This window comes from Athene noctua, chromosome 11, assembly GCF_965140245.1.
Source record: "Athene noctua chromosome 11, bAthNoc1.hap1.1, whole genome shotgun sequence".
NCBI lineage: Eukaryota > Metazoa > Chordata > Aves > Strigiformes > Strigidae > Athene > Athene noctua.
This window is the reverse complement of record NC_134047.1, coordinates 1347401-1373394: the sequence shown is the minus strand read 5'-3', so window position 1 is coordinate 1373394 and position 25994 is coordinate 1347401. Positions and strand designations below refer to the sequence as shown.

General features: G+C 41.9%; 2 protein-coding genes across 2 annotated transcripts; both read right to left on the bottom strand.

Annotated features, from left to right (window-relative positions):
* Positions 1-318: 318 nt before the first annotated feature.
* CENPI (centromere protein I) lies at positions 319-20179 on the bottom strand. The gene is made up of 21 exons (XM_074915126.1): positions 19955-20179; positions 17035-17343; positions 16613-16750; positions 15506-15624; positions 14246-14353; positions 13026-13074; positions 12660-12706; positions 11879-11968; positions 9633-9761; positions 9218-9382; positions 8852-8972; positions 8558-8646; positions 8106-8223; positions 7948-8012; positions 7367-7464; positions 6822-6957; positions 4968-5092; positions 3868-3916; positions 3484-3717; positions 2206-2247; positions 319-1403 (listed from the first exon to the last, which is right to left on the bottom strand). Exons 2-21 carry the CDS (start codon positions 17213-17215, stop codon positions 1272-1274), a joined length of 2235 nt encoding a protein of 744 aa, XP_074771227.1. The 5' UTR covers positions 17216-17343; positions 19955-20179; the 3' UTR covers positions 319-1271.
* Positions 20180-21666: 1487 nt separating this feature from the next.
* TMEM35A (transmembrane protein 35A) lies at positions 21667-25227 on the bottom strand. Its single transcript, XM_074915431.1, has 2 exons — positions 24948-25227; positions 21667-22181 (listed from the first exon to the last, which is right to left on the bottom strand). The coding sequence occupies exons 1-2, from the start codon at positions 25065-25067 to the stop codon at positions 21795-21797; spliced, it is 507 nt and encodes a 168-aa protein (XP_074771532.1). The 5' UTR covers positions 25068-25227; the 3' UTR covers positions 21667-21794.
* Positions 25228-25994: the final 767 nt, after the last annotated feature.

Below are 25994 nucleotides of genomic sequence, written 5' to 3'. Positions count from 1 at the left end.
CCTGTTGAGAAAATATAATCAGGATTTCTGAAGATCTGTTTCTCTTGACAGAAATTAGCAAGCAGCACTTATACTAGCTGGAATAACACAGCCAGATGAGAAGGGACAATAAGCAGATCCCTCTGGAAATCTCTCTTTCAGTGACAGATTTCCTTATCCTCTGGAGAGAATTTATACACACATATAAATACATATACACATATTAACCAGAACCCCTATTTGAGCCAAGCAGTATGGTACTCAACCTAAAGCTAGTCTGATTTTCAGAGGATGAAGAAACCAAACACATCCTTAGTGGCTCTAGAATCACTCTCGGGACCAATTCCTTTACTGAATCCAAGTATAGATTCACAATGCAAAATTCAGCATACTTGACCCATCTTTCACTTGATGGCAACCTTGTTTTACAGCAGTAAAATAAAGTTCACTCAAACTTTGGAGACACGAGGTCAGCTTCTCCCAACTTCTACTCAGAGTTAAAATGAAATGACAGGAGAAGATACATTTTGTAGCAGAGTTCCTTCAAAATGGCATGTTGGAAACATTGTACAGAATATAAATTATATATATGTACACGTATAATATACAACACATACAGAACTAAAAACAAAAAAAGGAAAGCTACATTTGCACTTATCAACAGAAAATAGTGAGCTGGTGGCAACATTGTTCAAGTGCTCAAATCATCAATAAACCATCAACTGAGCAACATTATAAGCAATGTTAGCAAAAAGCCTCTTTTGGAAGCTTCATAATGAAAATGAAGTTCAGGAAAGTCAGTTTGGTCAGCCTGTTAAAAGCCAGTATATACAAAGTGCCACAGAGAAGTGGGAAACTCGTAGTGCTCCAATCAAGTACACATACAGTATCCCTGAAGAGCTGACTCCATTGTTTCTCATCACCTGCTGTCAAGGAAGGCAAAGCAGGTCAGGGATCAACATTACTTATAAATGAAGCAGCACTGCTCACTGCAGTTTTGAGATGGTAGATGTTTGTTTCTCCATCAAAGCAGATACTCCAACAGAGAAAAATGTGGATGATACGTAACATGTGAGCTCAGCAGCTTCAGACCAGAAAGTTCAGCAGGGTCAAGATGGGGTTCAGTGTTAGTGAACCAAGCCAGCCTAAGCATTCCTTCTATGTCTTCACTCTCCTAAAATAGATGTCAGTACAAAAATGCAAACTGCCTCTGAGGAAGGAAGAATTAGTGACAGTCCCTTATACTGTCTTTCCTCTTCCTGATGATAAAAAGGCTCCAGTGAGTCCCAGGGTCACTCTTGTGTATTCCCTGCTTTACTGTGAGAGGCCTGGGAAACACGATTGATGCTGCTTTCAATGAAGAGCTTCAGGCCCTTTAATCCCTGCGCATAAAGATATTCCAGATACCAGTTCCACTTCTTTCCCTATAAAAACAGAAAGAATAATCAGATGTGCAGGACATAACTTTGTCTCTCTAGGGCCAGTCTGAAAATATCACCTTCCACAGTCAGACAACATCCATCCTAGTCTGTAAATATTCACAGGTACACAGGTCATGTCCTGTTCCCAAATGCCCAAACTTTTCACTTATGTATGACACAGTCTTAGCTTGAACATTACAAATCATGATTTTTTTTTTAATACATAAGATGTTCATAAATCCCAGTTCTAAAAAGGTCAAAGTCTATTGGATCAACAGTGAGGATGTCAAGAATCAAATGAACATGGATATTAAAATGTTCCTTCCATCACTAATGGTGATTGCTCCAGATCAGGTTTGAAGTACACTGTGATACAGGAAAGAAAACAAACTGACACTGTACTTGCTCAGTGGAGGAACCCTGTTCGGAGCTATGACAAAGCTATGTATCCATCTCAGAAATGTAATATTAAGTTCACGGATAACAGCAATTCTGCTTTGAGTACACCAAAAATATAACTTTTTCTGGAGCCTGAAGAGAACAACAGACAACCTCATGTGCTGATACTGCACTGACTCATGGAAGAAATATATAAAAATCTCAGACCTCTACCCACAGATGGCTAGATATATAACTTCTCAAATGTTGATTTCCTCATGTTAAGAGACTGAACCAAAATCTAAAACTGGAATTTTCCCCTTTCAAAATTTCTTATAGACCATTTGTGGACTTGGTGAATGTTATCACCTCATCCTCTTCTACATAACTGCTGAAAATTGTCTGTTTTCACTTCACTAAATCTTACCTTAATTAAACTGAAGTTGAAGGTGGTATCATCTGGCCAAGCCTTAAGAAGAGGAAATAAAAACAGTATCAAGTTAGATAAAAAGTATGTCTCTGAGTGTGCTGCAGAGCAGTGCCCTCTGGTGCTCAGCACTGAAGTGTTTAAGATGGCACTGCAGCTAAATATTTTTTCCTGTCTTAAAACACATCTGTGACAGCTGCTAAGCAAAATCTCTTTTTTGGTTCTGCAGCAAGAAGAATGCAAAAATTCTCCACCAGAAGGTTTTGGTCTGTTTTTCTGGGGGTTGTTTTTTAGTTTGTTTTTTTTTTTTTTTTTAACTTACAAAAGCTACAAAGAAGAATCAGGAAGCCTCAGAAGGGTAAGGATCTAGACAAAAGATATGAAAAACTAATCCTGCTACAACAGGAGAAAGACCAAGGAAAAAGAAGTTGTATATAACAAAAATAATATAGCCTCTCTGGGAAAGACAAAACTTGGTTTTAATCAGCAGTAAGAGACAAACTACCTCGATTCAGGACACAGTATATAAATGAAGACAAATGTGTGAAGTCTTCCTAAGCAGCATTCATTGCTTTCACTTTCACCTCAGGTTTATCTTGCTCCATTCCAGGAGCCACACCTACGCACAGCTTCAGCCTGCCAGCATTCCTCCAACAGCACAGCATCTTTGTGCACCTCTTGGACAGCCTACAAAACCTGATTTCTCAGAGCAGCATGCGTATCTTGGAACAACAACTCTGGCAAGTTGCTCCCTCCATTATTCAGTAGCTGCTTTGAACACGTGATAGCACCTGGAATTCAAGACAACTACTAGCAGAACTCCTATCAGTCAACACAAGACAGCACCGTATATTCTTACTTCTGTACTTGAAGTAGCTACTTGTATTTCTTTTTTAATAAGCCATTCTAAAAAGCTACTGCAAAAGCCAGAAAACACTGCTAAAAAGTTCTACCATGCACACCTGTATACAATTTAACTACATATTTCTGGACTTTCTGGAGTCAAGACTATTGGGAAGCTTTTACTGAATTAGTAAATTATTTCATTATTCAGCTATTTTAGTTCTAGCCTCAAAATGATCGTAAGTACAACTAAAACTGTTACATTCATGCTTTCATACCATGCAAACAAAGCCTATTCAAATTGTACCACTGATCTGACACTAGAGCTCAGCTGACTCTACAAGTCACCCAGTACAGCCGACACGTCTCTAGAGAAACTGTCAAGGCAGAACATCTGCTGCTGCCAAGGGCCCAAATGTTGGCCCACCTCATTACCTGCTGCAAGAAGAGGACAGCATAGCCCATCATGGCTGGATGGTAGACAATGTTAAAGCTGGATTTGAACTCCTGCACTGCGGTTTTCTTCAGCAGTTCCTCATCCATACGAAGACCTTGAGGGTGAGTATCGTTCTGGAATGCAGTGGATGTCCACAGACAACCCACCATAGCTGTTATGTACTGGTTGTACTCTTGGTATGTCTGGCTACTGAACTTGAATTGCAGTATTTTCTGAGGGACATGAAAACAAATCAAATAGCATCCTCAAAGCAGTTGTGTGATCCCTCCAGTCCTTAAAAGCATGACATCTGAACCCCTCCCCTCCATTCAACCCAATTCCTTGCTAAGGTCCATTCTATCACACAGATCTATCCACAATACCTTTTTACTCTGCTCATTTTCTTTTGCAGCCACCAAGTTGGTTCGATACCTGAAAAAAAAAAAATAAAATAAATAAAAAAAATATTAATTTTTACTACCTACCAGAGCTGGAAAAAAAGCTGGAGGAATATATTAAGGAAGTTTATTTTTTCCACAAGAGAGATCCTCAAACTTTACCGGTTACTCAAGAGAGACATGAGAAAGAGTTCAAAGAGACCTTATCACTTGGCATAGACCTACCCTTTCCAGGCAGAGCAGGGAGACACCTGACCATATCAATCTTTTAAATGATTAAGACATGACCAGTTTGCCTGGCAAAGTCACATTCATAAAGGCAATACACAAGAATCGACATACAGCCTTAAAATTGGCAGAAAAATGCAGTGTATTTTTAAGAAAGGAGACTTTCATTCACTAAGCAGAGAAACAGAAACCACTGGAAGTAATGCAACTTGACAGTTGTTCTATATAATAAGCACTAGCATCTCTTATTTCCCAGAGACCGTCCTGTCATGTTAATTACCCTGCAGAGTCCTTAGAGAAAAAGCCACATGGAGAGCCCTGTGCCAGCTGTCAGCAATTGGCTACTCTCCTCAGATGCAACCACTGGAACTAACAAGGCCAAGAACAGCAGCCATGTTCGTGGATCCTGCAGAGAGCTAAACAGTGCTGTCTTTGGACCTGGAGGCAGCACAAGGCATTCCAAATTCCCACAGTCTGGAGGTGGCAAGGAAATGCTCGAATCTAGTGGTCAGAGCACAGGGGTGAGAAGTTGTATAGTTAACTACTAGTGATTCCAGCTGGCTGACTTAAGTTCTCTAAAAACAATATGGGAACTCCTTCCTTCACATATCAAACGTATGGAAATAATCCTAGGAAAGAGCTCCAAAACCTGTTATTTTGCATAACACTGAAAAAAAAAGAGATTAGGAACTACAGCTATAAAATCTTGTTATGAAAGCTGGGCACAGCTGGAACTTTCACCTTTGCCTTGCATGGTAAGAAAAAGTAGACTTCAGATTTTACACCAAAGTAATTTCATTTCCAAAAGACTGAAAGAGAAGACAAGGAGTCCCTACAGCCCACACCATTTGTAGTACCTATACATAATGTAGCAGAGCTGATTCAGGCTGACAGAATCCATGCTGAGAAGCGCTGGGTAGAAGACTCCAGCAGGAGGCATTATCAGCAAAGGCAGACTGTGCCTCAGATACGTGTCACACACCTGCAAGAATGAATCCAGGAAGATTATTACTGCCATTAACAAACCCCAAAGCATCTAAGAGCAAAAAAGAACATGACACCGCATTCCAGCCAGCTCCATCAACTTCACCTAGGAGGAAAGGCCAGGGTGAAGTAATTCTATTTATTTTCTTCTCGGAATGAGACATATTCACCAGTTCACATCTCAGTCTCTGCTTCAGCCATTTATGTGTACCATATGTTTTGACACGGTTACTTAAGAGTCAAATCTATTCAGGTCCTCGTAAAAAAGCAGAAGCCTTTTGTTTCTGATCTTTTAGATCATTCTGACATATGTAGCTGGGATTGAGCTAGACCTGACCTTGCGCCAAACAGACCACACATCTCTTCCAAGTGGGAAATTAAATCTTTCCATTTGGCCTTACTGGAACTGCATGAGCACACAATAAAGCTTTGCTCTAAGAAAAGATGATATGGCCATAAAACATGGGTTTATTATCAGACTCACGTTTAGAATTTAAGGTTGAGTTTCAAGTAAAAGAGACATTTTAAAATTTCTGCAGATTTAGAAAGATCTTCAACTACAATGACAGTCTTAAAGTATGGATAAATAATTGAAATCAATATTGCTGTAACTTAAGACATTACTGTCCTCTGTGGCCTAGCCACAGTAGCTGTTCCCAAAGGCATGACACACACCTTCCTGAAGAGCATTCTCAGAAGAGTAGTGGTCTAGGAATACGCATATCTAGTTACTAGAGTAACTCTGACTACAAACAATTAAGCTGTAACAGCCTGCCATCCTGAAGAGGAATGTTTTACATTTTGTTAAGTTAGGCACAGCAACTGTTTTAGGAATCCTTTCCCTAATCTCATAACAGACCTTTCACTAAAGATTGTTTGCCAGACATTCACCTTTCCTCTTGCCCTCAGTACAGCTATACCATGTAAGGTATATATTTGTACATAACTGAATTACTGATATTTTCAGAAACCTAGACTTTACTTAATATCTCAGCTGCATGATTTTAGAAATCTCTGGAGTTCTGAATACATAATCCTAGTTGTCCGCTAGAGCACCAATAATCATATATTGAAGGGTGCATGATCCTCTGTATATTCCCATAAAATGAGCATTTACTTAAAAACACTCTTATGCAAATGTTGTTGCCAATTAGATTTGTGCATTTTTAATGAACATTTTAATTACAAGTAGATCCCAGAACTACCATTGTTTTTTCAAATCTTCACAATTTTATCCAAACTGTAGAAGCAACAACAGCATGGCTGAAGATCACATGGCAGTAAGCACATCTGCAGAGAGGATGTGAGGAAGCCAGAGAATAGGCTTAGGCCTATGCGATGCTGTTTAGTTTGTCTACAGTATAAACTAGGGAAAAAAATGCATTTTTTTAAGGGAACATTTAAGGATATGTTATTTGAAATTGAACTGAATATTGTTATTTTCTCTAAACTAGCAGTGAAAAAACATGTTATGCCATATTGTTACTTCCCCTTCCACAGTTCACCTCTGACTTAAGAGCAACCACTTTCTAGAAGCATATTTAGATATGCCTATGGATGCAACAGCAGCAGTTATCACCTGTAGGTCTACCAAGTATTTGGAAGATTCTTACATTTAATCACAAAGTGCTGTAAACTATAATGAGGAAATTGTTTTGATGCTCTAGCTTAAAAAATGCAAACAGCCTTAGAGTACTGGGATTTTGAAAGACGAATGGGATACATACAGTCTCATAGAAATCCAGGATGAAGTACAGCAGGAAAGTAGTATTGTTTTCCAAACGTAATGCTACAGTAGAGATCCACCCAACAAATTGGATCAGTTCAGCCACCATATTCACTAGTCCAGAAAGGGTGGTATTCCTGCAGCAATGACATGACATAACATTAGTATATACACCTCCTGGGAAACGGTAAAAAGGAAAAGTGGTGAAACAGAAATCTATCCTTCTGCCCCACCAAGCACTCAGCAGCATGCATTTGTTCTTCCATATACCCAGTAATACGTTACCAACATTATTACAAATGTGACCCAGCTATCAGTGTTACAAGGAGTTTGACTTTGGAATGTTTCGATTTTCAGTGTCAATAGAAACACTTTCAAAGAAACAGAAAGAAAGAATCGATGAGGTAGCTTACAATGTAGCAGAAACATTACAGCATTATTAATCTTCTAGTCAGTCTTTATAGTAGGTAATAGGGCTAGAATATATATCTACACTAGAAAACAATGCACAGACCACTGCATAACATTTATTTCAGACAAACTTACAAAGAACAGACTTGAGAGTCACACGCTGAATCCAGATGAATCACATGCCAATTTAACCAGTTCTGCAACAGCTCTTTCAGGCTCTCAAGAACACTGCACTGCAGGAGGAAAAATGAAACAGATTTATGACAATTTACATAAGTGAATAATACTAAACAAAAAGTGACATGAAAATTGACATATACAAGGAGAGACATCAAGAGTTTCTCAGGACCACAAAGAGCAGTGAGATAATTGCATGTCCCCTTGAACTGAATGTATGCATTACACAGCTTTTCCTGGAAAATGCATGTTTCAAATACTGAGTTAAAACCGCAATTAAAAAAACAGCTATTGTCTTGTGTACTATCAGTTCTTTTTATTTCCAGTGCCCCAGTTTAATTTCAGTCAAAAAAGAAAATATCTTAAAGGCATTCCAGTTCCCAAAGAAGTTATGTTGTAACTATGTATTTTACTCTCATTTGGGGACAGACTTCCCCAAAAGAAATTCTCTATACAATCCCTCAGACTGCTACACTTGACACAAGGGCAGACAGCAATACCAACTAGAAGTAAACAGCCACTATACTCACTTAAATTACCTTAAAGTAAAGAGACGATGTAAAAAAGAGCTGTGCCAGGGGATCGTAGAGATGTGACTTCATTTCTGAAACAAATGAGAAAGCAGTATGATATCTGTGCACAAATTCTATCTCCAAAGATCACTGTGCAGCCTCAACCAAGGATCTGCAACACATACCAGAGAAGCTGCTGAGGGGGATCCAGCTCACAAGTCTGAGGATTTGTGATCGGCAGGAGACGCCATCCCAGAGAGGAAGGCTCTTATACAGAAACTCTTCACAGGAAGAAAATCCTTCCTACAAAGCAGATGATGAACATTCAAAAACTCATCGCATATGCCTGCACCTTGCCATGCTCACTTCATCCTGGAGAAAGGAAGAGGCTTACACCTCCCCTCCTGCCATACAATTCATCAGCACATTCAAATTGTCATTCTCAATCTCATTCTCAAATTATCTTTCCTGCAGAAAACAAGGCCATCTTCAGAATACTGACTTGCTATAGGAATATCTATTTTTATTACTTGAGACACTGTCACTTGTCAGAGATACTACATGAAACAGGTAAGTCTCAAGAGTACTTTACAGGAAGACTTCATGAAACCCGTGATTTCACAAAGCAGGCACTTACCTGCAAGAAACACTGTGCCTTGTAGACAGTTTCTAGGAAGTCCTTGAATTCATCTTCATACTGGTTATCAGCCACACACCAAGGGCATTCTAAACAGGAGAGAATACTGTATTTGAATGTGAGCACAGCAAAAATAAGCACAATCAGAAACAGAATTCAGTTCTCCTCCAGTAGTTCTTTTAACACTACGTGATTATCACTATAAATCTGAATAGACAAGTACCATTATTGAAAGGTGAAAAGCCTCAGACATCCTTTACCCCCCTACCACACAAGAGAATACCAAGTTCCTACCCTCCTGAAGAGTCTGGCCTGTCCAGTAATTGAGCCTCAGGTAAACAGATTCATCTTTGATGCAATTCATGTAGTGAAGCAATAAAGGGTTTGTTAGCACAGAACCCATCTGGGAAGGAAACTGCAAGAGAAATCAATAGAAAAATAGTTATTCAGTATTTACATCAGCAAATTGCCAGAGAATCTCATTCTATCAGAGCTGTTCAATCCTTTTACTGGCAACAAGACCATCTCCAGGACTCATTCATCACCCTCAGGTAGGACTAGATGCTCACACACTATTCACATATAAGCAGGGCATTGAGGAATATCCTTTGATCTCTCAGAAACACTCAGTGAGTTTACCGAGACCTTTTTGAAACTCACCTCTAGACGGTGGATATTTTGTAGGAGCTGAGGAAAGGTCTGCAGCTGCTCCACTGGAAAAGACTTATTTGTACTGTACAAGTCAATAAGGTTCTTTTCCCTGTTCTGTTCTAAAATATTTCTGTTTGTACTGCTTGCAGGTATTAACAACTGCGTATTCCATTTCTGTAGAAAAGAAACACAAACAGCAATGACTGTTTGCAATGCAATGAAGCGCACTTGTGACTAGTGTTCCCATAAAGACCATGTTTTGCAGAAAAGGTATCCATGCTTTCATTATAATGGGAATGCTGCATTTCTGTATAGCTAGTTCACCCGGTGCTGAAATAAAGTCCAAGTCCCATTATTTGCCAATATTCATAACAAAACCAGCTACTTGGCCCCTTCTAGGGTCTATTTCAGGCCCATAACCTACCCTTTTTCGTGACTGAGGTTGAGCTGTGCCTAAAAACAGCGGCTGGGACAGTGGAGAGTTGCTCTGGCTTCTTCGCCTGATTGAATTGATTGCTGCTTTCCATGGGCCCTCGCAATTCTTGAAGTAAGTCTGAAAACATAAACCAGACATCTATGGGAGAAGCCAAACTAAGACAAAGTGACAGAGAGATCAGTTTCTATTCTGATAAGTGTCACCACAATGGTGTATATACACTCAACTCTGCCTGACAGACTAAGAGGCTGGGTTTTCACAGCACAGAACTCTTGTCATTCCTCAGTTTCATTCCTTTTGACAATAATTGAATAGTTATGCTTTTATTTTCTTCCAAAATGATATTCAGTTTTTCAGAAGAGATCTCCGACACTTCTGATTTATAATCCTCATTCAGATCAGTCATCAATTCATACAGTAAATCCTAAGTATACATTTAAAATAAAATATGACCAAGGTATGCTTACGCAAGTTCCAAGGAAAACTTCCCAAATTCAGCATCAGTGATACCCAAACTAATAATTTGATTACTCATTGTTCTAATTAATGTAGATACTACAGCTTAAAAAAAAACATCTGGAAAATGAACCCAACACCTTTTCTGCACAAAACTTATTGTCGCTTGAGTTTCAATCAGTCTTTAAATTCCAGTCAAGTGCTAAGCCATCGCAAAAGCATTCACATTGTTTTGGTTCTAAGTAATCAAGCATTTATTATACAAGTTAACACAGCATGTTCATAAAAACAGTCAACAAACCAAAAAATTTTAATTCTCCAACAGCCGACTATGCAGCACAATGCAAACTATGAATTTATAAAGCTAAGTACATAAAACAGACTGAATAAAAACAAATTTTCTTTTATAAACACAACTTGCCTACATATAAATTCTTTTCTAAAAAACCCAAACCAAAACCAAACGCTAAATCTATCCCACTGAAATACTGAAAGAAAATTTGTTGCAGAATTTAGGTCTCGCCTACTGCTATTTTCAGTTTCTGCTACATATATTCTACTCAGTCAAAGGGCTAAGCATACACATAGGCCCCTCTAAAAGCTGAGTAATATTTTTTGCTGTTATCTTGAAGCTCTAACAAATCAGCTTACCACATTTTTTCCCGCCTTCTACGACACAGACTTTCCAAGTGGGAAGATCCTGACTTCCATTGTTATTTGTGTTTGAGAAAGTCAGCAATTTGGACAATGCCTTGTACAAATCATAGAATGGTTTGGATTGAAAGGATCTTAAGATCATCTAGCTTCAACATCCCTGCTGTGGGCAGGGACACCTTTCACTAGACCTTTTCAACACTTTCAGGGAGGGGAAAGCCACAACTTTTCTGGGCAACCTATTTCAGTGTCTCAACACCCTCACAGTAAAGAATTTCTTATTTATATCTAATTGAAATCTGCCCTCTTGCACTTTAAAACTGTTACCCCTCATCCTGTCCCTACACTCCCTGATCAAGAGTCCCTCCCCCCTTTCCTGTAGCCCCTTTCAGTCCTGTGAGGCCACTCTAAGCTCTCCCCGGAGCCTTCTCTTCTCCAGCTGAACCCCCCAACTCTCTCAGCCTGTCCTCACAGGGGGGTGCTCCAGCCCCCCCAGCATCTTTGTGGCCTCCTCTGGCCCCGCTCAAGCAGGTCCGTGTCCTTCTGATGTTGGAGCCCCCGGAGCTGGACACAGCCCTGCAGGGGGAGTTTCATGAGAGCGGAACAAAGGGGAGAATCCCCTCCCTGTACCTGTTGGCCACACTTCTCCTGATGCAGCCCAGGACACGGTTGGCTTTCTGGGCTGTGAGTGCACATTGCTGGCTCACAGTCAGTTTTCCATCCACTAATACCCCCAAGTCCTTCTCCTTGGGGCTGCTCTCAATCCACTCATTGCCCAGCCTGGATTTCTGCACAGGATTGCCCCGACCCATCTGCAGGACAGTTTAGTACCTGAAGAACTTAACGTTGTGTGAAACAAGTCAAAACCAGCAAGAACACCAAATGGAGGATTAGTCCTCCTCATAAGGATAAAGGTAGATGCCGTTTCATTACAAATTGTCTCATTGTGCTGAAGACAAAACAAAATCGAAGGCAAGGAATCCTCATCTAAACCTGATTTTACTCAGTGAAAAGAGAAAATACAATTAATCTTCATTACCAAATTATGCAATAGATAAATGTAAAGCTCAGTACAAATAATGTCATAAGTACTGGTTCCAAATAGATTAAATCTAATTCCTTACCTTCATTTTCCCAGGAAGGGTTATGGTCACAAGCTCAGGACAGAAGAGTTTGTAAAGTGATAGTAGAGCCTGCAGATGAGACTGCATTCCCTGTCAAATAGCAGAACAAGAGAAAAAACATGTGGGATATGTTTTCAATGTAGAAACTGAATACTGTCTTCTAGAAGAAAAAAAAAACAGCCCAGTGATCACTAAAAGCTTTCTAAAGCTACATATCGGTAACTAACCATAGATGAACAACTGAAAATGAAAGTAAGTACAGAATCTGTGCCAATGAAATACAGGGATTGAAGAAGAAACTTTCTGCAGTCATACCTAATAAAAAGGAATTTAATCAAAACTATAAAAAACAGTCTTCTGCTGTCTAAATGATCCAAAACCATGTTACTACAGCTAGTTCTTTCTTACAAAAAAGGGAGCAAGATCCTCTACAATCTTATATTTCTCAATCATTTTTATACCACTTAAAAAAGGAAGAGGAATAGAAAATTGAAGATGGTAATAGATCAGTGAAGCTGCCCCTTGCTTCAGATATTTTACAACATCTAGCTATAAAACTTACAGTTTTGTGCACGCCATTTCATGTGCTCACAAAACACAAATGAAAATGAGGGATGCATAAGCAAGACAGACAAGCCCTGATGCTACAAAGACTTCAACCTCCAATTCCAAGTCTAACCCTGTCCTGAGACACCAGCCACTCTATCCTGTAAGGACATTAGTTTTACAAATTGCATTATTAACCACAGTTCAAACTCCACAAGATTTGAAATAAACTCACCATTTTTGTTTGGAGGTCAAGCAGTCTCCTAATCCGAAAAGGCCTGACTGGAAATAAAATTATGAACATGATGGATTTAAAAACCACTGTATCAGACATTTAAGCAAAAAATGCAATATCCCTTTTACTATACCAGTGATTCTGCAAAGCAAGCAGAATGAATCAGACTTATTTCTAGGCTAATAGGCAGGTTTCCAATTCAGAAAGTGTTAAACAAATCAGGCTTAACTACTACTCATGCTTAATTGCCTTAAAAGCAATATATTGGCTAGTCATTGTATTAGGTCCATTGGAAGAAAAGACAATGCCAGCAAACACAATAAGAAACAAAATAGTATTCCACATAACACCATTGGATAGACTCACCATTTTCTTTCCTGGTCAGCAGGTAGAGCAGGTGGCAGACATAGGGGCACTGCAAAGAAGAGGCAGCAATGAACTATCCTGCTGGTGCAGACTGTTATCCAGGATAGGCTTCACAAGCTAATGCTGTTCCATTTGGTTGGCTGCCTCAAGTCATCTCTGCGTGCCCACTGGGGCAGAGCATACCCTACTTCCCTTGGAAGGCAGCATGGTTTTTTACATGTCACATATGTCAGTTTTATTTAGAAACATTATCTGCTCTACAAGCATGCCCTATAGTAATCAAGCTACACAGTGAGCTTGGATCTTGATTTTTGGAAAACTAGATATTTTGGGAGTCAGCAATGAAAGTAAAATTACCTTTTCAAACAGAAAGGCACCTTTGAATCAAAATAATTTTTTAGACCTTCTAACTACAGTTGAGGTCATAAGGGTCTTTAATCGGTTTCATACAAACTCTGGTGCACTTACAATTAGCCCATCATGCCTGAAAATGCTATTTTTAAACAATAACTTAAATCCAGTTTTATGAAAACATTACAACTAATGTTAACCTAAAACCATTAAAAACATTGCAAGAAATAGAACTTTGGCAACTTTAAAAGTTTTAACCGCAATGACCGCCAAGATCATCTTAATACAAACTGAATCCAAACACTTCAACATTCCAGCACCTGGATTTTACAGCTGCCATATAGCAGGAATCTCCTGATTGCTTGTTCTCATTTAAGCTACATTTCAAATCAATTAATTAGAAGAGCATTTAGTTTCTCACCTTTAAATAAACGTTGCCCTAAAAGTTGGTTTTTTTTTTTTTCCCAAGGTATGCAAGTCAGTTTCTCCCCAGGAGTGGGAGACTTTACTTGCTGATTGTCTGGCATCAAAGGCAACCCCAGAGACTGCAGTATCATAGTTAATCTTGGGAATTTAGAGAGAATATACTGTCACTCTGAAGCAGAATAGCAATTCTTAGAAAAATGTTTGAACAACCAGACCACAGCACTGAAACTAAAATAATCGTACAGTACTTCCCTGTTTCTGAATCTAAATGCTAATTAGATTCAGCAATCTTAGAACACAAAATGAAAAAAAGAAATTACAGCCATCAGAAAATGTTCTCTAACCAACAGCTATTCCAGACTAATTCTAGCATTCATATGCATACTACTAATGAATATTTAAGTTTATTTTGTCCATTTCATATATTCTTCAGCTCTCCTTACCATCTTCTCATCTTGCAGGAAGGAAAAGAAGAAACCATAGAGGGCATGAATTTGTTCCTTGTGATCGATGAAGTCAAACACTGTGATCAGCCATTTAAAAAAAAGCAGCTGCAAACAGGAAAAAAAGCCACATAACATTAAGTGATGGGCAAAGGCAAGACAGACCAGTCATTCGCCAATTTAAGAGACACAGTCATTAAGGATACATACCACTCTCATGGGCAACCAAGATATCCCTGCACTGTTCATCTGTAGCTAATTCAGCTGTGGAAGAAAGCCTGGCAAAAGCACCATCTGCCATATCAGAATGGTGAAAGCAGCTCAGTTCTGAATATCTGCTACCCCTCAGATATGATCCAAGGGCCCTTCATTACAAGACAGACATTGAAGTGCTGGAGCGTGTCCAGAGAAGAGCAGCAGAGCTGGTGCAGGGTCTGGAGCACAAGTCTTACGAGAAGCAGCTGAGGGAACTGGGGGTGTTTAGCCTGGAGAAAAGGAGGCCCAGGGGAGACCTTGTTGCTCTCTACAGCTACCTGAGAGGAGGTTGTAGCAAGGTGGGGGTCGGTCTCTTCTCCCAAGATAGGGAGAGGAGCAAGATATCCCAAGATAGCGATAGGATGAGAGGAAATGGCCTCAAGTTGCACCAGGGAAGGTTTAGATAGGATATTGGGAAAAATTTCTTCACAGAAAGGGTTGTCAAGCGTTGGAACAGGCTGCCCAGGGAAGTGGTTGAGTCACCATCCCTGGAGGTATTTGAAAGACGTGTAGACGTGGTGCTTAGGGACACGGTTTAGTGGTGAGCTTGGCAGTGTTAAGCTTATGGTTGGACTCGATCTTAAAAGTTCAACTTAAATGATTCTACGATGTAAACCTTTGAGCAGACTACATGAAGAAAAACAAGACTGTTTTGCTACCGCGAAGACATGTTGCCACAGCCAAGATATACAGAACCTAAGGGACACCTTGCAGAAGTTGGTGAAGAATGCCTTGATATAGCTGAAGTATTTCACAGAAATGTTGGTGGAAATATCATTCCTAAGGAATTCAGAGATACAAGACAAGTAGGAACTGTGCAAATTTTCATAAGTATTCCTCAGATCCCACTGCCGTTCCAGCAATGGGGGTGTCTGCCAATCTTTCTAAACGACAGTAACTCATGTAAGCACATTAAAACCTCAGGATATTTGCTTCCTGAAAATAATCTGTCCTCATCATTTCTGTGCAGAAAGCAATAAGTACTGTAAACATTTCTTAAGTTACCTGAATGTTGCTTGAGCATTTGCCAATGCATAGCCAAGACACAGATGAAATGATAGAACTTTCTGGTATTACTGAGGCTGGAACCAGGCTCTTCAGTAAACAAGTATTCACTGTATCAGCTAGAAAACAAAAAATATTAAAAAAGATGGTGCTCATGTACCAGGTTCTTTGATATTGTTTTGCAGCTTAAGTCAAAATCCATCCGGACAAGATTATTGAGCTTCAGTGCTTAAAGTAACAGTGCACAAGAATCTGTTAGTGACTTACCTATACTTCAAAAAAATATGAGAAATATTTTTTTCCAGCTTAAAGAAAGAAAATGGAATATTGAGTATTTTAGTACTGAAATAGCCGTTGAACTCTTGGCAAAACAGCCAGAAGTAACAGAAATTTCTGGTAATATTAACCAATCAGTTCCTTCAGCAAGAGTATATGACTGTCAGCCAAACATCAGCAGATTAGTGTTCTGAAGATAAACTAGCAATTTTAAAGCAAGAAAAACACTAAACTACTTGCATAATGAGGAAAGAATCCTCTGTGTTGCTCTTGGGTTGGGGGGAGGGGCAAGTTTAAGTGGTTTGGGGTATTTTTACTGAATTTTTTATTATTTAGAAGTATAAATGGTGGCCACTATTTCTAAGAAAGCAGTGTGAGGAGCTGCACTGACACCGCTGAATTGATTGTTAGGATGACATTTTAATTTTAGGAAGTTTCACTAATACAACTATGTCAGTTCAACTATTTTGATCTTGGGAAAGAGAAACCTACACAAACAGCAGTTACAACAAGGAAAAGACACAATGGTTGCTAAGGACACACTTTAAGCCTTTCAGAGACCTGCAATTATGGACAAAGGAAATAAGCTTTTAAAAGAAATAGTTGTAACAAGCCATCATATTTTTATGGATATCACTCCCCTGTAGCAAATACTGTGATTATTTTTAACATGAACTCAGAAACTACACTAAAACATGCCAGAAAGACCAATTTTATGCTAAAGTACCTAAGAATACCTAAGTCACCATAAGCACATTATGTCAAGTAGGTTTGATTAGAGGGGAAAAAGACATTCACAGAAGACACACCAGCAGTATAAAAGCACTTTACCAAACTTGCCACTGAGTGCCACGTTTAGCAATACATCAAATCCTTCAGGGGGCAATCCTCTTTGCAGGGCAATGCTTTTCACAGTAGCCAAGTGTTTCTGCAGAATACTGTTCTTTCTCAGTGAAACACAGTCTTGAACTAGTTAGGAAAAAAAAAAAAAAATGACAAACACAAGGATGAAACTTCTGAACTGCAAACAAATAATTTTAAACGTCTCTGAACTGTCTCTACATGTATTCCTTTTTGTAGGGTTCTTTACATAGTAACAGAAAGCGGAAAACCTTTTCAGATGTTAAAGAAATATTACAGAGCTCAGGCATTAAAGAGGGAAAATCAGCAGACAAAATTAGATGTTTTTATTATTACTAAGAATTAAGTTATTTTTTTCAGTCCTAGGTAGTTAACTTTAAAACCGCTCTTACCTTTCTCAAAGTAGCACAAAGCTTGCTCAAGAGAGTCTTGCTGTCTGTCATTTTCCTGACTGTTAGGAGTTTGATGATTCTGGACACTTTTTTCAGGGTCAACTCTTCCTCCTTTCCGCCATGCAGAGAGATCAGTTTGGTGGCCTTGCAGGGGCTGCTTTGGGGTCTTAGAACTCTGCATTTTATCGGACTCCCAGCTGAGACTGGAGAATTTTACTCATTTGTCATGTGGGTTCCAATCCTTCATTACAAAGGGGCAAGATAATAGATCAACCTCCAACGGCTGAAGAACATCAGAGAGCTGATTCCCTGCACGAAAAGAAAAATTTCTTTTCTTAACAAACAGATTTTAGAGGGATCCTGTATAACAGAACAGAGTAACTTCTGAGGAAATGACTTAGAGCCCTCAAAAAGATCAGACAATATACTCAGAAGACGCACAGATAACAGTGAATCAAAACTCCATTCTTTCATTTAAAAAGGGGAAAAAAATCACAACTAAAACACAAACTCCTTTTAATTAAAAAATTATCTGATAAACTTTTCTAGTCTTTTGATCCAAAAATTAACAAACAGAAAGTTAGCAAAACACAATCATCAATTTTCTTCCAAGTTTATTTTGTGTATTATCAGTTTCATTCCTTGTATCATATATGACAGGTAATCAGTCAACAGGTCATCATTTCCTGCAAGGTAATGTACAGATTTTAGAGGACCATAGCGACACTTATTTTCCTATTTTACCAAAATCAGATTCTTCTGCAGCTTTTCTAGACAGTATCTAGCATTGAAAAAAATGTGAAATTTTGTTCAACTTCCAAGTGAAGCACAAGAGCTACCAACACTGCAAAACTGCCTAGCTCTGGGTCAAATACAACCGTGAAGAGTGGCATTTTCTCCTCAATATGCTGGAGGGATCAATCTTTTACCCACAAAATGTGGAATTTTGCTACAGTTTCCTGGATTTGGTAGAGTATGCATTCATGTCCTTGGATTGCTGGAGCCTATCTTTTGCTTCCCAGTTTTCCTAGCACAATAAACCAGAATGATCTTCAATTCATATTCCCTCTTCAGCTCTCACTTCCTTAAGATGTTCCAATCATCCCTATTTTGCTATAGGTTTGTCACTAACATCCCTGTGCAGCATACCGAGAGCAAATCTCTGGCTAGCTATGTGAAGAACTCTGAAACACATACTGATATACGCACGCAGGGCTTTCATGTTTACAAACGAAACCTCCTGACTTCAGGCCAAACACACCCCTCCGTATTAAAAGACAACACCAAGCACAACAGAACTCCCAAAAGATGCTTTGCAAGTGACTAACTGAGATGTTTCAAACCAGTGAAAATTCCCGAGAGCGACTATACCATGGTCAGGTTGACATGAGCTAGAGTGACATGTAAGAACTGCAGAGGGACCCAAACACTCCGGAATCTTGCTTGTTACATCCTGAATCACCTCAGCACACTGTAAGATGTTGAGGAAACAGACCGAGCTAACAGCCCTCGGTTACCGCACTCGGGTACGACAGCTTTCTCAGATCGCTTAGAACCTGCTCTACCTGTTGAGGGGTTTTTTTGTCTTTTGCCTTGCAGGAATTCTACCAGAAAGGCTTGGTGAGGAAGAGAGTGCCGCCAGACCTTAAAGCTGAGCTAAACAGACTGGCTGGGAGGCCACTTGTCGCCACCCGCGAGCCCAGCACTGCACTAGTCACCTCCACGGAGATATTTGGCACAAACACCCCTTTCCCTCCTCGCCAGCCGACGCACGCACACTCTCCCCGCTGCCGCTCTCCCCCGGGCGGCCCCGCACGGAGCCGAGGCCCTCCCGGCCCAGCCCCACCACCGCGCCCTGGCACGCCGACCCCAGGGCCCCAGGAGCGGCAGCAAGAGCTCCCCATCCCGGGGAACGAATGGCCCCCGACCGCGCCCCCGGCTGCCACAGCGACAGCCCCAGTTACCTCCCGCCAGCCCCGGCTCCAACCGTCCCGCAGTTCAAACCTCCGCGCCGCGCCCCGCGCATGCGCGCTGCCCGCCACGCAGGGCCGCGCCGCCGCCGCCTCCCGCGCATGCGCAGCGCGGCTGGTGCGAACGGCGGCGCTTCCGCCCCGGCGCGGGCGGCTCTGAGCATGCGCAGTGCGCTCGGGAGCGGGGGTGCGTGCGTCGGGGGCCGTGCCGCAGGGGGCAGGCCCACAGGCCCAGCCGGGAACGGCTGCGGGGAGGGCGGCACCAAGGGTGGGAAGGGAGGAGGGGCGGCCGCAGGCAGTCAGTGGCCCTTTTCATTGTTCTTGTAACAGGCGGGCGGAGGTTCCCGGGCAGGCCCCGCGGGGCCGTGGGCGGGGCCGGTGAGCCCTCGGGGTAGGCCGCAGCTCCGGCTGGCGCCTCCTCTGGCAAACCCCTGCCCCGAGGGGAAAACGCGGGCGCTGGAAGGGGGCTGCAGTTGGATGAGGCTGACGGGAATGACGTTATGGGCTTGGAGAGAAAAAGAAGAAAGAATAGCGCGGAAGGAGGAGGGGAGTAAATGAGCATCGTCGTCTTACAAAAGGACTAAATCAGTTCTTGGCGCCTTATCTCCTCTAGCAGACGAAGGTGATTGGTAGTCCAAAAATAGTTTGCTAATGCTGGGGGGCAATGATGGAGGTCAGCCCAATATAGATAAACACAGAATTCTTCTTGCTGGACTCCAGAAGAGTCTTGTCTTCCTCTGTAATAAAAATCATGTAGCCCCTAATGTGGGTCAGTAACTCATACTATTGCAAACGTGAAGGGATGGGGACATTTTTCAGAATTCACTTACAGTCTGAAGTTTTTGCAAGGATAAGCTTTGCAATGTGGAATATTTTACATTATTACAGCATCTATACAGGTTTTGGTGAAGAACATGACAAAAGATAAATACATGTTTCCAAAAGCTTACCGAGTTAGATGCACGTGAAGCTCAGCTGGCCAAAAGGCTGCAACAATTCAGTTACGAATACTTTGTGTAGGAATACCCATCATGATGTGGTTTTCAGTTGGTGGCATGTTGGTTTTTGAATTTAAAAGTGATTAATTAAACTCGAGTCAGGGCATGGTAGATGGAAGTAAAGCAAATTCCATATACAATTGGGGTGGCCTTGAGGTAGTCTGTAAAGAGATTGTCTAAAAAAATGGCCTGTTTCCTTTGTTCAGGATGCACAACTGATAAGAGATAATGGAAGTCACTCTGAGGCTCTAAAAGGAGGATTTTTCAGCATGTATATATTTGGGACTACATCTGTTTCAGTATTAAGAAAACCGGATATACTGCATATGAACACCCATCATCAATTTTTATAGAGATAAAATACTGACATTTTCCTGGAGTTTTAATATCTTTTCTTGCTGCCACGTTGTACTAAGCAGAAATTTATCTGAGACTGTTTCATGAAAATGTTCAAACATCTCTTTAAATGCCTGTGGTTATTAATATCCAGTCCAGTAGTGTTTAGATGGCTTCCATCCTATATCATCTTGTCTTTCTCTGAAATTCCCCTGACATGATTCTGCCCATTCTGTGCAGTGTTTGAGCACAGGAGAAACATTTTCAGGTGTCTCTCTCAAAAAATAAATTTGTTTCTGTCAAGACATTTTTCTCCAAATTTCAAAAAGTTTATTTTAATGAATAATTAAGAAAATAAGGAAAAACTGAAAACAGACAAACATCAAAAAACAAACAAACTCAGAGGTAACATGCTTCTTATGACACTCTAACATTTCAGACACAACACACAGGGGTTCAGGCTCTGGAGACAGGACATCCCCCAGCTCAGCAAAGCTGTATGTGGGATGAACAATGAGGTACCTGGAAACGTTCAGACCCTCATCTATCAGCAATAACTGACAATTCTATAAAGTTGTGAAAAAAGGAATTTTTTTTCTTGCAAGTAAATAGGGAGCATGATGCTACTTGCCAACAGCAGACTGATATTTTGGAGTTCTTTGGGCAGTTCTGGGCCCCATCCCCTCACCAGGGATCCTTACTCTCTGCCAAGAGGGGTAAAGAGATGCCATTCCCTCATGTGAAGCCGGCAAAAATTACTGTTATCAGGCTACTGTCCCAGTTTCAGAGCCTCTGCAAAGTGTGGAAATCAAGGAAGATGCAAATAGCGCATCCCATGTTTTCCCTGGATAAGCAGTCCAAAGAAAGGGCTGGGCACAGAGGCAGCAAAAGGAGGCTAAGGGATCCCTCTCAGACACAACAAACAGCACTTTTATGCTCAGTAGGGTCCTTTCCCCCCTTGACAATGGAAAAGGAGACGTAGATTTGTGGATGGGGCTGCACAAGCAAGCACAGGGACACTGGTTATGTTCTACCCAGCCACTGTTGCTACGAGTGCCACACAGCAGAAGTGCATCCAGGCTGGGTTCCAGCTGCCGTGGGGCTCGGCGCTGATGCTCAGGGACTAATCTCCCCACTGCCGAGTTAGCATGACCACCTGCCCAAGTCTTTGCCCATGCTCTCCGGCTGGTTTTGCAGCTCCTGCTGAGGCCAGCACTACTCCAGCCAGGCTGCTAGCTGCCTCCAAGCTGTCCTGGTGAAAGCTAGCTTGTATTTTTCTACATTACAGGGCAGCAGCAAAAGCAAGACTACAGTGTAGACATACCATGTGCCTCTCAGACCTCAAGTGCAACTTTATTTAGACAGACAAAAAATATAAATAGGTAAATAAAAAAGAAATTTTCTGGGTGATTTTGGAGAGCTGCCTTGAGGGTCCGTATTTCTCACATGCACTCAACTAGGATACCTTCATTTTGCCTTTCTCAGGAGATGCTTCATGGATGAGTGGCTGCTCATCCCCGTTCACTGACAGGATCCTCTTTTCTGGCAGTTGCTCCTCAGGCTGGCGGGCAATCAGCAGACGACAGGTAAGCAGGATCCCAAAGACTAGGGCATGGGCGTAACGCTTGAGTGGATCCCCCACTAGCTGGTGGAAAAAGAGCACAGCCAGCACAAGGAGGAGGAGGAGAAAGTTGGCCACATCTTTGGGGCGACCAGGCACCAGTGTCATGACAATGCCACACGCCACTTCTAGGGCACCAATGCTCTTGCGGAGAAGGATGGAGCTGACTCCTATCTTCTTTAGCATGGGGAGGGCCCGCACGTAGCTTTTGTATGCTCGTTTCTGAAATCAAGCAGTAATAGTGTAGAACACCATAATGTGAGAAAGTAAAGGCAAAGGTGACTTCCATTGAAATAGGCTGATGTGCAATATGACCTAAAGATCACTTCAATCATCGCAGACCCCTCTGCCACAATATCCAAATCTGTATCCCTAAAGCTTTTGTTGGGGGGATATTAACACCATCAACCTGCAATTCCCCCTTTATAAGCTGTTGTCTCCTCACTGGAAGACAGTTGTGCAAGCTAGCACCCATCTTTGGAGCTAGGGCCAGGCCAGGTGTACCTTCTGAGACCTGAAGTTACAATTGCTAGAATAAGCAACACAGAACTATGTTGTTAAAAAAAAGTACCTACTGCTAAGAGTAGCTCATCCTTTACAATTAAATAACACACCTAGTCCCTGCAAAGCCAGAGCACAGCAAGTAAAAACCAAAGTCTCTTTCTACCTCAAAGCAACTTAACAATATCCCAGTGTTTATGGGCAGTACGATATGAGCATGAGACTATACATGAAAGCTGAGATTCACCAACCCAAGTCCTGTGCTTACATACCTTTATGATACTTTCTTTCCTCAGATGAAAGCAAGCTGACATTTGATATCCTTTGCTCCCTGGTTTATTCTGGATTTTAGAAGCAGTGTTAAGTTGCAAGACTCAGTCTTCTTATACAGCTGCCTCATTGTTTCAGGGAAGAAACCACCTCTGTCCTTACACATGTTCAGGTTCTTGCATTTGAACATTAGGCTTATCGGTTTTGTGGTTTTTTTTCTTTTTCAATCAAGGAATTCCTTTATTTTTATATTTTAATAAAGCTCCTAGTTATCAGAGGACTGAAATTATTTCCATTTACACTTGAGTATAGTATCCCTGCAGACATTCTTGCCACTGTGTTCTCTGCTTTCTAATCAGGGAGAGGGAAATGGAAGCTGAATTTCGGGTACAGAGTTGTTCAGTTCTCACAGGCACTGATCAGACTGTAGATTTCCTTCCATGTGATTTTGGAAACCTGCACTACAGGCACAGAGAACTTCCCCACTTTTCTGTAAATTTTGCTGCTTCCTTCCAAGAAGAGCTGACACTTCACATCTGGTTAAAAAATATACAGTGCTGTCATTTTTGCTACTAAATAATTGAAGATTTCATGACACATTTAAAGGTATGCATTGTAAAGATGCATTTTAAACCTTCAGTGAATAAAATGCTCTGAGGTTTTTAAACAGTTGTGAAAAATACAGCTTTTTAAAGAAATGTTCTATCAGCATGTCCTAGAGTACTCTGGTATTTTAAGTATTTTAATAGACAAACTAGTGTGTCTGTTTTTTGCAGAATGAAAAACTGTAGGTTTTGTGCTGTAGGTAGATAACAGAGATTCTCCATTTGCTTCGGGCAAGAAGCCATGCTTACTGATTGGCAAGATCTGGTTTTCACTGTCTCCATTACGTGACAGACCACCCTGGTATGCAGCACAGCAAAAGCATGCGAGTGTAATGAGCCCTGAACATGTTATAATCTGGGTTATTAAGAACGATGGAGCTGTATAATATCTGAGTACCTCTGCCGTCTTTTTGTAAAAATGGAGATCATTCCTACCTGTAGGCCTGACTCTTGGTAAAGCAGAAAGGGGACAGAGAAGTGAAATATTTTACAAAGCAAGGATTTTGCAATGCTTCTAGAGTCTCAGTGCTTTTTTTCTGTCCCTTATGTATCAGAAGCTTAAGAGCTTTGTTTTCTGGGCATTTTATCACAGTCTCTTGCTCCTGAGTTACTTCTTGCTGATTCTTCTCTGCGAGATCCCCATCCTGGGCTGCAGACGAGGCACTGCGATTCAGATGTTATTTGAGAGCTAAGAAAAAGCAGCTGGGCAGGTGGAGCAAAGGAAGAGAATAGAATGTGCTGGAAACTTCCAGCACTATTTTTTAGAGGCACAAAAATTATACCAAGGCTTTTCAGACACTGAAATAAATATAAGGGGGGGGGAAGCAGGTGGCAGGAGAATAAACAAACATAGACAGGGAAGCAAAACCTAGCAGCCAGTCCCTTGTCTGCCTGCAGCTCGCAGGCAGCAAAGCTCTGCAGCAGGGTTGGCCCTGGGCAGAGAGGAGTACAAACTGGCTCACCAGCTGAGAAATGCACACAGTGACTTCTTCCCGACACCCCTTTCCCATTAGGCAAGAGGAGGAGAGGTTCATTTCCCAGGATGAAGAGAATAATAAGGTGACAGTACAGTATCTTCTTCAGCCAGCTACGAATATCAAAGCATTTCACAGTCCTTAATTAATCCCTGCACAAGTCCGGTGAGGTGGGGACAGTCAGTGTCATTATCTTTGCTTTAAAGCACAGAATTTTGAGGATGATCATTTGGCTGCCAAAGCAGGCATCTGCTCTTCCTACCCCCAGCCCAGCTGTACCTACCTGATATAGGTTCTTTTCAGAGACCCTTGCGTCCCCATCCTTTGCAGGCACTGGGGTGCTGTGCTCCCCTATCCTCCTCGCCTCGCCTCCCCGTCCTTACCCACAAGAGGTTTCTCCATGGCCAGGCTCAGAGCGAGCCCAGGCGAGGGCTGCCAGGATATCCACGGCACTGCGTATTGTTTGTTTCTCTCCGTGTCCATCAAATAAGGAGACAGAGAAGCTTCTTCCCTTCTCCCCTCTCCCCGCCATCGCTCCAGAGCTGTCACCTCTCTGTACCCCGCTGCGAACGCTTATTCTGCCGCAAGGTTGAGGGGAGGGAGCCCTAACGCATCTCCCTGCGTGCTGCCGTACTCACCATCTCGTTGTAGGCATCTCTGCTGAGCCGAGGGGTCAGCTTGATGGTCCCCATAAAGACGAAGAAGAGCCCCAGGGCCACCGAGAGGGCGACGATGGTGATAGTCCTGGGCGATGCCATGGAGCCGCCGGGAAGGGTCCTAGCGAGGCCTCCTCCCTGCGGCTGCCAGCCCGGGCGGGAGGTAGCCAGTCACCATTGAAGGAGCTGAGGACTGAAGCTGCCGAGGCAGCGAGGACGACAGCGGGAGGGGTTCAGCCTCCTCCGCTCAGCAGCTCCGGGTCCTAATGCCCCCAGGCGGGCAGCCAGCGTTCCCCCACACCCCCCCCCCCCCAACCTCCCAGGCGTCCGCTGGGGCCCTGCACGGTCCATAAATTACCCGCAGAGAGCCCAAACCGAGGCAGTTGCAGGGATGCGGGCTGGCAGCCAAACCCAGCTGCTCCTCAGTGGGAAAGCGAGGACATGTCGGCAGGGAACCCGCTCTGGAGGGACCTTCCCTCCCGGTCAGAGGGCTTTTGTACATAGGCAGCTTTCAGTTTGAGATGCTTAGACACTAAAACACAGCAAACAACATATTGCTTAATGTATTTGGCCCAGAAAAGCAAAAAAGACATCTTGCCCCTGTGGCTCTCCCAGAACCTGCTGCCTAAAAGGGATGGTGAGGCCACTGGGCCACCCTCCCCCACTGCAGACAAAACCTGTCCTGGATGTTCAGCACTCCAGAGACTAGTGGAAAGGTTTCTTAGTCCTCTATTACTTTCTGATTTAAAGTCATTATCTCTCCCCCTCTAATTTGCAACAAATTTCCTTTTGGCAAAAGCATATCCAGGCTAGGCAGAAATCCATTATTATTGCAATATCAATGTATATTGCAGTGAGAAGCCAAGATAAAATTATACAAAAAACTGCTGGAAAGCTGCATCCTTCACTATAAACTGAAAACAAGAGGCTGTAACAGTGTGAAAAAATCTTACACTTGTGGGATAGTACAAGAGTGACACTTCCTATGCCTGTTGGGAATCTCCCCATTACCTCCCTTTCTGGTGTAGT